Below are 13,966 nucleotides of genomic sequence, written 5' to 3'. Positions count from 1 at the left end.
TATTTAATGAATTTGACTACTCTAGGGACCTCACTGAAGTTCATTTTACTTTGATTTGCATTTTCCTAATGGCTAAAGATATTAAGCTGCTTTCCATGTGCATATTGGTCATTTGTGTATCTTTCTTGAAGAAATATCTATATCTTTTACTCCTCTTAAAATTAGGTTGTTTTATTGTATTTTGACAAGTCCCTTGTCAGATATGATTTGCAAATATTTTCTCCTGTTCTATGGCTCGTCTTTTCTCTTTTTGGAGTGCCTTTCAAAGCGCAAAAGTTTTTAGTTTTGATGAAGTTAAACTTTTTTCCTTTGGTCACTTATGCTTTTGGTGTCATATATAAGACATCATTGCCTTATCTGAGGTCACATTGACTCCTGTGTTTTCTTCTAAGAGTTTTATAGTTTTAGCTCTTACATTTGGCTCTTGTATTCTGTTAATCTATGCTGAGTTAATTCGTGTAGATGGTGTGAGGTAAGGGCTCAGCTTTGTTCTTCCGCATGTGGATATTCTCTTGTTCAAATACCATTTGTTGAAAAGGTGATTCTTTTCCCATTGAATTGTCTTGGCACCTTTGCTAACTCAGTTGTGCACAAATGTATGCATTTATTTCTGGAACCTCTATTCTAGTGATCTCTGTCTATTGTTATGCTGGTAGCACTCTCTTGGTCACTGTAGCTTTATAGTGAGTTTTGAAATCAGGAAGTGTGAGTCCTCAAACTTTGTTCTTTTTCAAAGTTGTTTTGACTGTTTTTGTTCCCTCACATTTCCCTAGAAAATCGAGGGTCATTTCTACAAAAAAGGCAGCTGAGAGTTTGATAGAGATTGTGTTGAATCTGTAGGTCAACTTGAGAATTGTCGATCTTATAACCCATGAACACAGCATGTCTCCACTGATTTAGGTCATCTTTATTTCGATGATGTTTTGCAGTTTTCAGTGTACAAGTCTTAACGCTTCTTTTCAAAGTTTATTCCTACGTATTTTGTTGTTTTTGATGCTATTGTAAATGGGAATTGTTTTCTAAATTTCATCATCAGATTTTCCTAATATAATTATAGAGAGATATAATTAATTTTCAAATATCTCATGTACTGCAAACTTGCTGAACTCCTTTATTAGCTCTACGATTCTATGGATTTCTTAGGATTTTCTACATACAAGGTCACCTCATTGTGAACGGAGATAATGTCTTCCTTTCCACTTTGGGAGGGTTGCTTGAGGCCAGGAGTTTGAGACCAGCCTAGGCAACAGAGTGAGACCTCGTCTCTACAAAAAGTACAAAAATTGGCCGGGTGTGGTGGTGTGCATCTGTCGTCCCAGCTTCTCGGGAGGCTGAGGTGGGGGGATCACATAAGCCCAGGAGTTTGAGGCTGTAGTGAGCTATGGTCATACCACTGCACTCCAGCCTGAGTGACAGAGCATGACCCTGTCCCCCTCCAACCTTCCTTCAAAATGATCATCTAAGAGCCTTTCCACTGCGGGGTGACGGTTGGTTCCTCATTTGCTGCGTGATCATTGGTTACTTGAGTCCCAAGGGGAAGGTTCTAGAAGCCCCAGGTACCCTGAGGAGACTTCCAGAAGTTCTGTGGCAGTTGAAGCTCCTCGAGGGAAGGGAGCCATTTTCTTTCCTGGTTTGGGAAAGAGTTGCTCATCAGTTTGTGGGAGAAGCTGTTTGCCTTAAGCTGGTGAGCAGCCTTCAACCATGCTGGGGGTTCGGAAGCAAAGCTGGAGGGAGCAGGGAGGCCTTCAGAGGATGGAGGTGGGACCCAGGCCCTGGCAGACGGCAGACCCTCCACTTACCCTGGAAGTGGCTCTGCTTGCCACCGGGAGTGGTCATGGCTCTGGGCCCCCGGGGCTGGCTGCCCCCTCCAGCCTGGCCACTTCCAGGTCTCCAGACTCTTCCCTGCTCCTGGGAAAGCCTTGCCTCAGCCCCCTGGCTTCTCCTGGAAGCCTCCAGCCCCAGCTCCTCCTGTGGAGTCCTGAGGAACTGGGGCAGGGGCCATCTCCCAGAGAAGCCGTCCCTGCCCCTCCAGAAGCGTGGTGTGGGACAACCCTATTAACCGGGACCTCCTGGCCTTCACCCCGGGAAACGGCTGGGTGGGAGCCTGAGATGGGACTAGTCGCCTGATCGTGCGAGAGACTTGCGGGGTGTAGGGGCCCCTCAGCCCACACACATTATGGGTTGGGAGGCAGCCCACCCCATGCCGTTCTTAGAAGAAAAGATGATTTTGTGAAAGCCCAAATTCACCAAATCAGTAAAACCAGAGGACGTTTCCCTCCAGTCCAGTCGCCTGACCAGCTTGGCAAGGCTTCCAATCAGGAACCTTCCAGGACTCAGGCTCCCCTGAGTTCCTGATCCCCGTAGGAAGTGAGGACGTGAGGCCTCCCCGGGTCTCGGAGATCCGGATGGAGATTAATGCAGCAGCGTGCTGTGAGCCCTGTGGGAACCTGGTGAATGAGTCATCTCCATAAATGCCTCGTGGTGCTCCTGCTACTTGCCTGGTGGTGTCCCCTTTTCCTTTCACAGATATGCCTGAATCGGGCAGCTTTGCTCATGGACCGCCATGTTTCTGCCACTTGCTGGCCAAATATTCCCCAAGTCCTCTCACAGAGATGTTTGGTGCCCTGAAGAACTCCCAGACCATTTGAATAGCATGCTGCCCACTACTGCTTCCCATCATGTAGTTGTTTTGCCGATATATAGTGGCCAGGGTGATAATACAAGCTCTTCCATGGTATCAGTGTCTTTTGGGGAACTGTAGGCTGTTACAAACTCAAAAGCAATAGCTTGGGTCAAACCAGAAGGCAGAATTTGTGAGTGCTTCCAATGTCATCTGTCCACGCTGATGCTTTTCAGCAGCTGCTAGGTCTGGAGCAGGCCAGCCCCAGCCCACGGACCCCCAGAGCAGCCGAGTACCCCAGGGTTCCCCCAGAAATTCAGGAGCTCCATACCTCCCAGACTGATGAAAACACCGCATCAGGCGACCCTTTGCATTCAACCCTGCCCTTGGAGAACTCGCCTCCAAGGCCCCCACCCCAGGCCTCTTGCCAGAGCCTGTCTTTATTTGAAACTTTGATATTTTGTTGGTCATGAATTTGTTTGTACTCATTTTGATTTTTAAAAATATTGACATGCCTTTTCTCTTGATAACTGAGTGTTTGGGTGTGCCTTTAAATTCCGTGTCTACAGTGAGGACCTCACTTGCCTAACCTTTGGGACTTCAGGGTGTTCTTTAAGGGGATCCCTTCCCTCCAACTCTCTAGTTAACCCTGCCCCTGAGCATCTGAGAAGCTTGTGAGGGGTCTGTCAGGAATCTGCAGCTTGAGTCCTTTAGGGGCTCACGCTGGGGGCCGGAGGGAGAAGGGGGGTGCAGAGCAGGGTAAAAGTTAAGGTGTACCATGGCTGGGGCTGAAACAGCACTGAGTCTCACTGCCTGCACGTGGGGTCTGCTTCCTTCTTGCGTTTTCCACATACTTTGGGGCTGCGACGTCTTTTATTGCTTTCCCGGGACATTTCAACCTGACCCTCCAGCCTCTCGTTTTGCCTTTTCCTATCCCATCCCCTTCACACTGTCTGGCAGTGATAATTTCCTTTTCTCTTTTTTTCTCCAGTGTTCATCTCTATCTTTCCCATCCTCTGAACTTTATGGTCACAGGAACGTAAGCACACACCACTTTTGGGCAGCCTCACTCCTGGGAGACCCCCCATGGTGGGGCCGGGGCAGGTGCCAGCACCGGCTAAAGCACACAGACAGCACCCTTCCCCATCTCTCTCCACCCCAACCCATCCACAACTAAAAACTGCACACTGACGACCAACTGTTTTGTTCCTGCTCTGGTAGAACAGAGATTTCCTGTGGTCCCAGGGATGGGTGGGAAATTAGGGAGCCTGGGAGACAGTTCGCACCTGCTTCTTGCACTCTTAACAGATACCACTGTGTAAGGAAAGGCCAAGATGACAATGCCCCCGGACGTCAGACTAGAGTATCTGGAGGAAGTTGCCTCCGTCGTCCTAAAGTTCAAGCCAGACAAGTGGAGCAAGCTGATAGGCGCCGAGGAGAACGTGGCCCTGTTCACAGAGTTCTTTGAAAAGCCTGACGTCCGGGTGCTGGTGCTGACGCTCAATGCAGCCGGCATGATCGTACCCTGCCTGGGCTTCCCCGAGTCCCTCAAGTCCAAAGGGGTTTACTTTATCAAGACAAAGCCTGATAACATCAACAAGGACAACTACAAGGCCCGGCTCCTTTACGGTGACATCAGCCCCACGCCCGTGGACCAGCTGATCGCAGTGGTGGAGGAGGTGAGCGCGTCCAGGCTGGCGTCGGAGGTCTCGAGCACGGCTGACTTCTTGGGAGTGGCCTTCAGTCCTGCTGCTCAACCTGTGGTCCCTGGGCCAGCAGCAGCCACCGAGCTGGGGAGGGATTGGAAATGCAGGTGCTTGGGCCCCGTCCACCCTGACCTGCTGAGACAGACCTGCTTGCTTTTGGTTTTTTAATCTTTTTTTTTTCGAGACAGGGTCTCACTCTGCTGCCCAGGCTGGTGTGCAATGGTGGGAGCACAGCTTACTGCAGCCTCAACCTCCTAAGTTCAACCAGTCCTCCAGCCTCAGCCTCCCAGGCTGGGACCACAGGCATGCACCACCACGCCTGGCTAATTTTTGTAGTTTTTGGTAGCGATGAGGTCTCACCAAAAAATAGCCTGTTGCCCAAGATGGTCTCAGACTCCTGGGCTCAAGCGATCCTCCTGCCTCAGCCTCCCAAACTGTTGGGATTACAGGTGTGAGCCACCAAGCCCAGCCACAGACCTGCTGTCTAACAAGACCTCCAGGTGGTGCTCGTGCCCCTGAAATCTGAGAAGCCCCGTGCATCCCCTTGTTCCTTCCGGACAGCACTGGGACTGCCGTGCTGTGCCGGGTGCGGTTGCCGCCCATGGCCTGGGAAGGCGTGGACTGAGTACCGGCAGATAGGTTTCCCCAATTTTGAGACTTTGAGTTAAAAAAAGGTGAAAAAGGCCAGGCGCGGTGGCTCAAGCCTGTAATCCCAGCACTTTGGGAGGCCGAGATGGGCAGATCACGAGGTCAGGAGATCGAGACCATCCTGGCTAACACGGTGCACGGTGAAACCCCGTCCCTACTAAAAAATACAAAAAACTACCCGGGCAAGGTGGCGGGTGCCTGTAGTCCCAGCTACTCGGGAGGCTGAGGCAGGAGAATGGCGTAAACCCGGGAGGCAGAGCTTGCAGTGAGCTGAGGTCCAGCCACTGCACCCCAGCCTGGGCGACAGAGCGAGACTCTGTCTCAAAAAAAAAAAAAAAAAGTGAAAAAATGGAGTGTCACGTTATATGTCCCTCTGCTGTCACCCTTGGCAGGTACTGTGTCGGTCGGGGGAGGGACACAGTTTGGGGAGTTGGACCTCCAGAATGGGAGTATCTTAGCCTTCCTGGTCATCACCCTTCTTGTCTGTAGCACAGGGGCCTGCGTGCTCGGCTTGTGCACCCGACACTCACACAGTTCTGGAGGCTGGAGGTTGAAGATGAAGGTGTCGGCTGGGTTGGTTTTCCCCAAGGCCTCTCTCGTTGACTTGCAGATGGCCATCTTCTCCCTGTGTCCTCACGTGGTCGACCTTCTGTGCGTGTCTAATCTCCCCTCCTCGTAAGGACACCCGTCAGACTAGGACCCACCCTAGTAACCTCATTTTAACTACTCACCTCTTTAATTAATTTATTTTTTTTTTTGAGATGGAGTTTTTGCTCTGTTGCCCGGCCTGGAGTGCAATGGCACGATCTTGGCTCGCTGCAAGCTCCACCTCCCGGGTTCAAATGATTCTCCTGCCTCAGCCTCCCAAGTAGCTGGGATTACAGGCATGTGTCACCATGCCCGGCTACTTCTTGTATTTTTAGTAGAGACGAGGTTTCCCCATGCTGGCCAGGCTGGTCTCAAACTCTTGACCTCAGGTAATCCACCCGCCTCGGCCTCCCAAAGTGCTAGGATTACAGGCATGAGCCACTGCCCCTAGCCCTTACTCACCTCTTTAAAGAACCTGTCTCCAAATAGTCACATTTTGAGGTGCTGGGAGTCAGGGCTTCAGCAGATGGATTTGGGGGATACAGTTTGACCCACCACAGTCCTCCTAGGCCTTTAGCAAAGAGTGTGTGCTAGGGGTGCAAGAACTTGGGAATGGCTTTGGCACCACCAGGACAGGGCAGCTGGTATAAACTCCATGACCAGTCCCATCTCCTTCTGGAAGAAGGACCCAGTTTTCCCAGGACTCCAGACGCCGGGTCTTTGGAATTCCCCTGGGGACCCAGCCCTGCAGTTGCCGAGCTGGTGAAGGCACAGGAGGCGGAACCACAGAAGTGTTTCCTTTTAGGTCCTCTATTCTCTGTTAAACCAACGCGAGAACATGGCTGGATGGCCCCAGGTGGTCTCGGAAGACATCGTGAAGCAGGTCCACAGGCTGAAGAATGAAATGTTTGTGATGAGTGGCAAGATCAAAGGCAAAACCCTGCTGCCCATCCCGGAGCACCTGGGCAGCCTGGACGGCACGCTGGAGTCCATGGAGAGGTATGTGGGCCCAGCTGCTCCCGGCTGCCGCTGGGTGGGAAAGTGGCGTGGGCTTGACACTCCCACACCTGTTGTTTCCCTGCAGAGTGGCTTCACGTGTTAAATCCAGGGAAAAGCAGGGCAAGGTGGTGCATTAGGTGGTGCTGAGACTGAGGAAGATGGAACCAGGGCAGGGAGGGAGCAGGCTCTGCAGCCCCTGGGGCTTTGGCACCTGCACCCGCCACCCCACCAGGCTCACACACGTGTGCTGGTCCAGTCACCACCGGGCATGCAGAAGGTGTCCCACCTGTTAGCATGGCCAGGAAACAGGAGGCACAGCTTTAAGATGCGGGACAGGGTCAGTGAGTGGGAGTGGGAGGGACTCTCAGCAGGTACATGCAAGTCTGTGTAGGGGCTGCGGTGCCCCAGAGGACCTGGGAAGCCCAAGGGACTCCAAGGTGTCCCCTCGCATCTGCGTCGCCACAGTTTGCAACCTCCCTGATATGTGAGACCCTCGTGACAATTTGTTCCATGCTTGCCTCACGTGGGCAAGTCCTCCACTGATCATTCACAAAGCCTCAAGCATCATGCCCGGTGGTGGCGCCAGAGGAGCCATCTTGAATAGGGTTTAAATAGGGTTTGCTTAATTATCTCCCTCTTCCTTGGAGGTGAGCGCCTCCAGGCACTGGCAACTCTGACCACACCCGTTGTTTCCCTGGGGTCTCTTCCTAGCTGGGAGTCTTGGGAACTTCTTTAGCCTCCCCGAGGTGGCTGGAGGCACCAGGGACATGAGACCAGACAGTGCTGCTGCTGGTGGTTTGGGATTGGTGGGCAGAAGGCTTCAGGGGAGAGCTTGGGGGGACCCATGTGTGTGTCGCCGTGAGAGCAATGCCCCAACCTTCTATCGGGTAGGATCCCCTCATCGCTGGACAACTCGCTCCTGCATGCCATCGAGACCATCATCATCGACTGGTCCCACCAGATCCGGGATGTGCTGAGCAAAGACTCAGCCCAGGCGCTGCTGGACGGGCTGCACCCCCTGCCCCGAGTGGAGTTTGAGTTCTGGGATGCCCGGCTGCTGAACCTCAAGTGCATCCATGAGCAGGTACGGCCTCCTCTGTCCTGTGAGGCTGCAGCATCGTCCCAGCTGGGTGACCCGGCTGAGCTCTCAGCCTCCCAGTGCCTACCTCCCAGGAGTCCTGAGGGCTCTGATGACCTGCGGAAATTCTGCAGCCCCAGCCAGCCACAAGGTCAGGTTGGCCTCGCCGTAGGGTCTTCCAGGTCTATGAAAGGTGGATCTTCTCTCCCCTTTCTCAGCTAAACAGACCCAAAGTGAACAAGATTGTTGAGATCCTAGAGAAAGCCAAAAGCTGCTACTGGCCAGCGCTGCAAAACGTTTACACCAACGTCACGGAAGGTGAGCCTGTGACCCCGCCATGACTTCTGCACGAAGCTGTCCGTGCCTCCCGGGAGGGCTGGGTCAGGCCTGTCGCCAACCCTAGGACGTTGGCCTCTCTCTGCAAGCAGCTTTCTCAGCCCCCTCCACTTGAGAAAGGCCCCGTTTCCTGAGGGAGCAGGTCTCGGCACAGGGAGCCGCATCCGCGTCGTTTCTGAGCAATTTCCGCTCCTTACCGGCGGGAGCTTGTTCTTGTTCGGTGCAGGGCTGAAGGAAGCCAACGACATTGTGCTCTATCTGAAGCCCCTACGGATACTGCTGGAGGAGATGGAGCAAGCCGACTTCACGATGGTGTGCTGGCAAGGCAGAGCTGACTTTGGTGGGGAGGGTCTTGTTTCTTCAAGGCACGTGGGGCCGTGGGGTTCTTGGCTGTCATCAGATGTGTGGGCCTAGGGAGTTGCCTCTCCCCTCCTCCTTGGGGACCCTCTCCTGGATGCCCAGTGACACTCATGGGAAGGGGAGGGCTGGGATGCTGGGATAAGACGCAGAGGCCGGTCCCCTCCAGCGTGCCTGGGCCCATCTCCCCCCAGCTCCCCACCTTCATCGCCAAGGTGCTGGACACCATCTGCTTCATCTGGGCCACCTCTGAGTACTATAACACGCCTGTCAGGATCATCGTCATCCTGCAGGAGTTCTGCAACCAAATCATCGAGATGGTAACCCTCCCCTCGCCCCCCGGGTCCCCTTCCTCCCCTCCTGGCTGGGGCCCCTCCCCGGTTCACTGTTTTCCTGCTGCCCGTGTTCCCCAGCAGTTTGAGAGCAGGCCAAGATGTCGGCACAAGCCTTTTCAGGCCCCGAGCCGAGATGGAGCCCTCCTCAAGGCTGCCTAAGTTCTTCTAGGGAGAGCACTGAGGGTGAAGAAAGGGAGGACGGGGACAGAGCAGGAGGTCTGCCCCGAGAGTCCCAGCACCCCGAGACCCATCCAGTGCTTTGTGGGTCTCTCTAACCCCACATCGAGCCACCCTGTCTCTCTTAGCAGAGACTTTCTTTCCTTCTTCCCATTCATAAGCACCCACTAGCCAGCCACGGTGTTTAAGCTGAAGGGCTGTATCCCCTGGGCCTCCCCTGTATATTAAAACCGTGCTGTGACCCCATCTTCACGACCAGAAGGGCACTGGGGTCCCCTGTCCCTGGAGGGCCTGTCATCATCTGTGACCCCCATCCATGATGCTGCAGCCTTGGCAAAGGATGAGGGGCTGAGTAGGGGAAGGCAGCTCGGTCCCCTAAGAATGGCCCAGCAGTGGGCAGCCAGGAGGGGTTACTTCGGACATCCACACATCAGAACAGATCGCGGCTCCTGCAGGCGGCGTGCCTGGACATCACCCCAAATGGCTTGTCAGAGCTTTCGATGTCTGTCTTCTCTTTTGCCCAGACACGAACCTTCCTGAGCCCGGAAGAGGTGCTGAAGGGCCTGCAAGGCGAAATCGAGGAAGTCCTGAGCGGTATCTCCCTGGCCGTGAACGTGCTGAAGGAGCTCTACCAGACGTACGACTTCTGCTGCACGAACATGAAGCTTTTCTTTAAGGTAGCCCTTCCATGCAGGGCAAGGGCCAAGGCGAGGCACGAGCGAGTTCACATGGGCCCCGACATTTGAGAAAGTGGGGACATTTGAAGCAAACGCCGCCTCGTCTCTTTCTCTCCTCTAAGGACAAAGAGCCCGTGCCTTGGGAGTTCCCTTCTTCTCTTGCCTTTTCCAGGATGAATTCCTTCTCCCACCGCATCCAGACCATTGAGGTAAAAACAGAACTGGGTGCATCTTGACCTCCACTTCCCAGACTGCTCCTACCCTAGGACACCCGCAGCGTCCATCCCTACCCCCCTTGACAGTAATCCCCCAGGCAGAAAATAAGTCAGGCCCAAACATCTGTTACGGGGAAACCAAGGCTTTGCAGCAGCCTCCACCATGCCCAGAGCTGTCGGCCAAGAGTAAAAATGACCCACTTTGGGCGCTTCTCCCCTTATCTCGTGCCTTCTGTCATTAGCAGGTTACTGATAAGTTTAAACCACTGCGTTCAGGACGCCTGGGGGCCAACAGCAGTCACTTAGTGGGACTCGATTATTACAAATGGAGACTTCTGAAGGCCCCAGTGTAAGCACCATGTGGATACACAGAGTGACACACAGCAGATAAAACCTTAAAAATGGTGCATGGCCGAGCCCGGTGACTCACACCTGTAATCCCCTCTGGCGGGCTGAGGACGGAGGATCACTTGAGCTCAGAACTTTGAGGCTGCCGTGAGCCATGATTGCGCCGCTGCACTCCAGCCTCGGTGCCAAAGTGAGACCCTGTTTCAACAAAAAAGCTTCAAGGCGGTTTTCTCTGGGGGCTCTGGAGAGAAGAGATGAGAGGGATCAAGACAGGGTAGGGCAAGAAAGTTTTGCCTTTTGTATCTTCTGCATGGTGTAATTTTTCAAAACTTTGTGCACATATAACTGTATAACTCACATCCTTAAAAAAGGAGAAAATCATCCTGGAACCGTAAAGCATTGACTTTAGAGTGGACACCATTGTCGGCAGCTTGGGGGAGGCTCATCCAGTTCTCATCTACACCTCCTGGGGGACAGGGGAGGGAGGCCCGCTCAGGAGTTCAGAATTGCAGTCCAAGTGCGGGCTCATGCCTGAAATCTCCCAGACTGAGAACGCGGAGGGTTACAGTCACATTTCTGGACAAGGAGCTGTGATTCCCACATGACAGATTCCTGAATCAGAAGGAAGATTCTGGGCAGGAGGGGACTTTAGAGGTGGAGGAAATGGCTTTGCTGTCCACCCCCTGACAACAGGGCATGTCAGCCTCCTCGTCTGTATCCTCCGTGTTGGGTGGAAAAGCTAAGAGCTCCTGGCCCTCAGTGCCTGTGCTTCTCCTTGGGGTGGTGGTGGTGTGTGGCCTGATGCTTCTGGACCTGGGAGAATGGCACCCACCTCAGCACCGGTTTAGGGGAGTGATGTCAAGTTCACAGGAAGATTTCCAGTCTAAACTCTGCCTGCACTGTGCCTGGTACGTGCAGGGGCACAGAAGAGCATCCGTGGAGCCTTGGAGACCTCGTTTGGGAAACAAGAACCGCACACACAGAACCAGCTAACGGGATGGGCCTGCACGTGACTAAAGTAAATGCTAAGCCGTGCAGATGGGAGACCAGGCCTCTGGGAAGGAATGCATTGCTATGGGGCAAAATAGGGAGCACTTCAGGGAGAGGGGGCATGAGCCACACCTGTGAGGAAGCAGAATTTCTACACGTGTCCATCCAGGCATCCCAGCCACTTTCCTCTTGGATCACCTTCAGGACATGGCGCTCTGCATAGGATCGTCTTCCAGATAGCAGGGAATTTAAAGCTTAGCAAGAGCGTAGAAATCTTCACCATTCCAACCGCTTCCCACAGCAGAGAGAACGGAGGTCCCAGTGGAGTGTGATTTATTTAGAGATGCGGTTTGGCCAGTCTAGGGTCAGGACAGGATCCCAGGCTTTACCTTCTCCAGCTCCTCCTCATTCACACCTCATAGACAATTCAGAGCCCTTCCTTCCATCCCCTCTTTCTGCAGGCAATGGGACATCTGCTTAAAGAACAGCACAGTCACAGAGGGTGTCCTCCCACCCCCACGGTGGTGTCTCCTGGGGACAATTCGCTCTCCAGCTCCTCCTGCCTGGGGTCAGAGCTAGCTTTGTAACTGGACCCGTGAGTTTGGTTGTGAAGATGAATTGACTGTGTTTTTCTCCTCCACTAGGAACTCTATAAAACAGCGATTGAGTTTCTGAAGCTGGAGAAAATCGAGCTTGGGGGCGTGCGTGGGAACCTCCTCGGGAACCTGGTGACCCAGATCTATGATGAGGTCTTTGAGCTGGTGAAGGTTTTTGCCGACTGCAAATATGATCCCTTGGACCCTGGAGACTCGGTAGGTCCTCCGGCAGGGTTGGATGAAGCAAACTCGGTGAGAACAGCAGCAGCCTCAGTACCAGCTTAGGGGAGTGATGGGAGGGCACACGGAGGAAGCAGGTGCCGGGCGATCCCAACGCTTTGAAAACTGTAGAGCAGTCCCCGCAACAGTGAGCACATTGAGCTGCGCCCCAGTCCCAAGTCCTCTCAGCAGGGGTGGGGGCTGGAGAGGGTGCCCTTGGCTGGCTTTGCACACTGATTTCCATTTGCCTTTAGAATTTTGACCGTGATTATGCTGATTTTGAGATCAAAATCCAAGACCTGGATAGGAGGCTGGCCACGATCTTTTGCCAAGGATTTGAGGACTGCAGCTCCATTGAGTCCTCTGCAAAGGTAAGCGTGCAGGGGGGACTCAGGCTGATCTGGAGCCTGGTGCCTTGGCACTGGATTCATGTCGAGAACGATCTTGGAGACCATTTCATCCTCTCCATGTAGAGCTGATGCCCAGGGAGGGAGGGCCCTTTCTCCTGTGCCTCAGAGTCAGTCAGTGAACACCCAGTGTAGCTCCTGATGGTTCTTACTGCCACATCTTAGAAGAAGAGGAGCACGTGAGCGTGAGATGACATTATTTTACTGATACTTCTTAACGCTCACTAAGAAAAAAGGGGACCATTTATTCTTGATTCGGTTTTCCCACTACTCGAAAGGAGTGAAAGTTACAGAGGTAAACTGGGTGTAAAAATAAAACTCATGCAGATTTTGGCCCACTGAGCTGAATTTATACAATGCCTTCGTCCATGCAGGCCACTGTAACAAATTGCTGTAGACCGAGTGGCTTAAACAACACACATTTCATTTCTGTCAGTTCTGGAGGCTGGGAGGTCCAGCAGACTCAGTGTCTGGTGAGGGTCTACTTCTGTTCCTAGATGGCCATCTTTTCATTTGGTCCTTACATGGCAGAAGGGACAAGGGAGGTCTCTGGGGTCTCTTTATTTTTAGTTTTAAGGGGGTTTTTTTTGTTTGTTTGTTTTTTAAGATGGAATCTTGCTCTGTTACCCAGGCTAGAGTGCAGTGGTGCAATCCCAGCCCACTGCAACCTCCGCCTCCTGGGTTCAAGCGATTCTCCTGTCTCAGCCTCCCTAGTAGCTGCAATTATAGGCACATGCCACCACACCTGGCTAGTTTTTGTGTTTTTACTAGAGAAGGGGTTTTGCCATGCTGGGCTGGTCTTGAACCTGTGATCTCAGGTGATCCACCCACCTTGGCCTCCCAAAGTGATGGGATTACAGGCGTGAGCTACCATGCCTGGCCTAGTTTTTATTTCTGTAGTGACAAGGTTTTGCTGTGTTGCCCAGGCCCATGAGTTCTGGGCTTGACTGCTTCCAGGACCCCTGATCTGAACCGCTGGGCCAGACCAGCTCCCATGACTGTGAAGGCAATTGGGTTGGCTTGGGCAACCTGGGCTGGTGGTCATCTTTCAGGAGATGTCAGGGTTGAGATTTCTGAGGACAAAGATCTCTCCCCCACAAACGTCAGGATGTTCCTTTGCCCTTTTGAACACTCTTGCAAAAAATGCAAATATATGGGAATTTGAAGCTCCGCAAATCAAGGATCAAGTAAGTCTTGGATCGAGTTGGTGTTCTAGGCAAAATATCAATGAATGCAAATTAATACAGCACTGCCTTGCTGTGGTTGAAAAAATTATTCAATTATACTTGTTGAAGCAAGATGAGGCTGACTTGATTCGGACCTTATTCACGATTTATACCGTTGCAGTAGATACAGGCATAGGGAGAGCGATGGAGCTCCACTCTGAATACACTGCAGGTAAGTAGGAGTTTCCAGCAAAGGAGCAGGGTGGGGGTCAGTGGATGGAAAAATACTTAGAGGTGACATCAGGGGTTGGGGGATTCTGGCTAAACCAACTTCAAGATTCTAGCTGGAGGCAGGTTAGGATAATCAGACATCCCCTGGGGGATGGTAGAGGATGGAGACCCTGATGAGAATCTTTGGCCAAGCAAAGAATCTTTGTCAATGTTCCCTTCCTCAGAAGGCTCTTTCCCAGGTAGCTGCATCCCTGGTTTGCAGGGTCCTCACTT

At 52.7% G+C, this 13,966-nt stretch overlaps 1 protein-coding gene across 1 annotated transcript in view; it reads left to right on the top strand.

The window, feature by feature from the left end:
- Window positions 1-1,375: 1,375 nt before the first annotated feature.
- Window positions 1,376-13,966, top strand: part of LOC101013562 (dynein heavy chain 17, axonemal) — a 137,317-nt gene continuing 124,726 nt past the window's right edge. Inside the window, exons 1-11 of the mRNA XM_031656976.1 lie at window positions 1,376-1,684; window positions 3,929-4,299; window positions 6,368-6,561; window positions 7,453-7,645; window positions 7,858-7,957; window positions 8,202-8,287; window positions 8,527-8,652; window positions 9,369-9,521; window positions 9,644-9,730; window positions 11,719-11,886; window positions 12,144-12,260. Of these exons, the coding sequence (XP_031512836.1) occupies window positions 3,955-4,299; window positions 6,368-6,561; window positions 7,453-7,645; window positions 7,858-7,957; window positions 8,202-8,287; window positions 8,527-8,652; window positions 9,369-9,521; window positions 9,644-9,730; window positions 11,719-11,886; window positions 12,144-12,260 (1,569 nt within the window). The 5' untranslated portion in view covers window positions 1,376-1,684; window positions 3,929-3,954. The remainder of the gene's footprint in view (window positions 1,685-3,928; window positions 4,300-6,367; window positions 6,562-7,452; window positions 7,646-7,857; window positions 7,958-8,201; window positions 8,288-8,526; window positions 8,653-9,368; window positions 9,522-9,643; window positions 9,731-11,718; window positions 11,887-12,143; window positions 12,261-13,966) is intronic.

Source organism: Papio anubis, chromosome 17 (genome assembly GCF_008728515.1).
Source record: "Papio anubis isolate 15944 chromosome 17, Panubis1.0, whole genome shotgun sequence".
Lineage (NCBI taxonomy): Eukaryota > Metazoa > Chordata > Mammalia > Primates > Cercopithecidae > Papio > Papio anubis.
The sequence above is the reverse complement of the archived record's forward strand: the minus strand, read 5'-3'. Positions and strand labels throughout refer to the sequence as shown.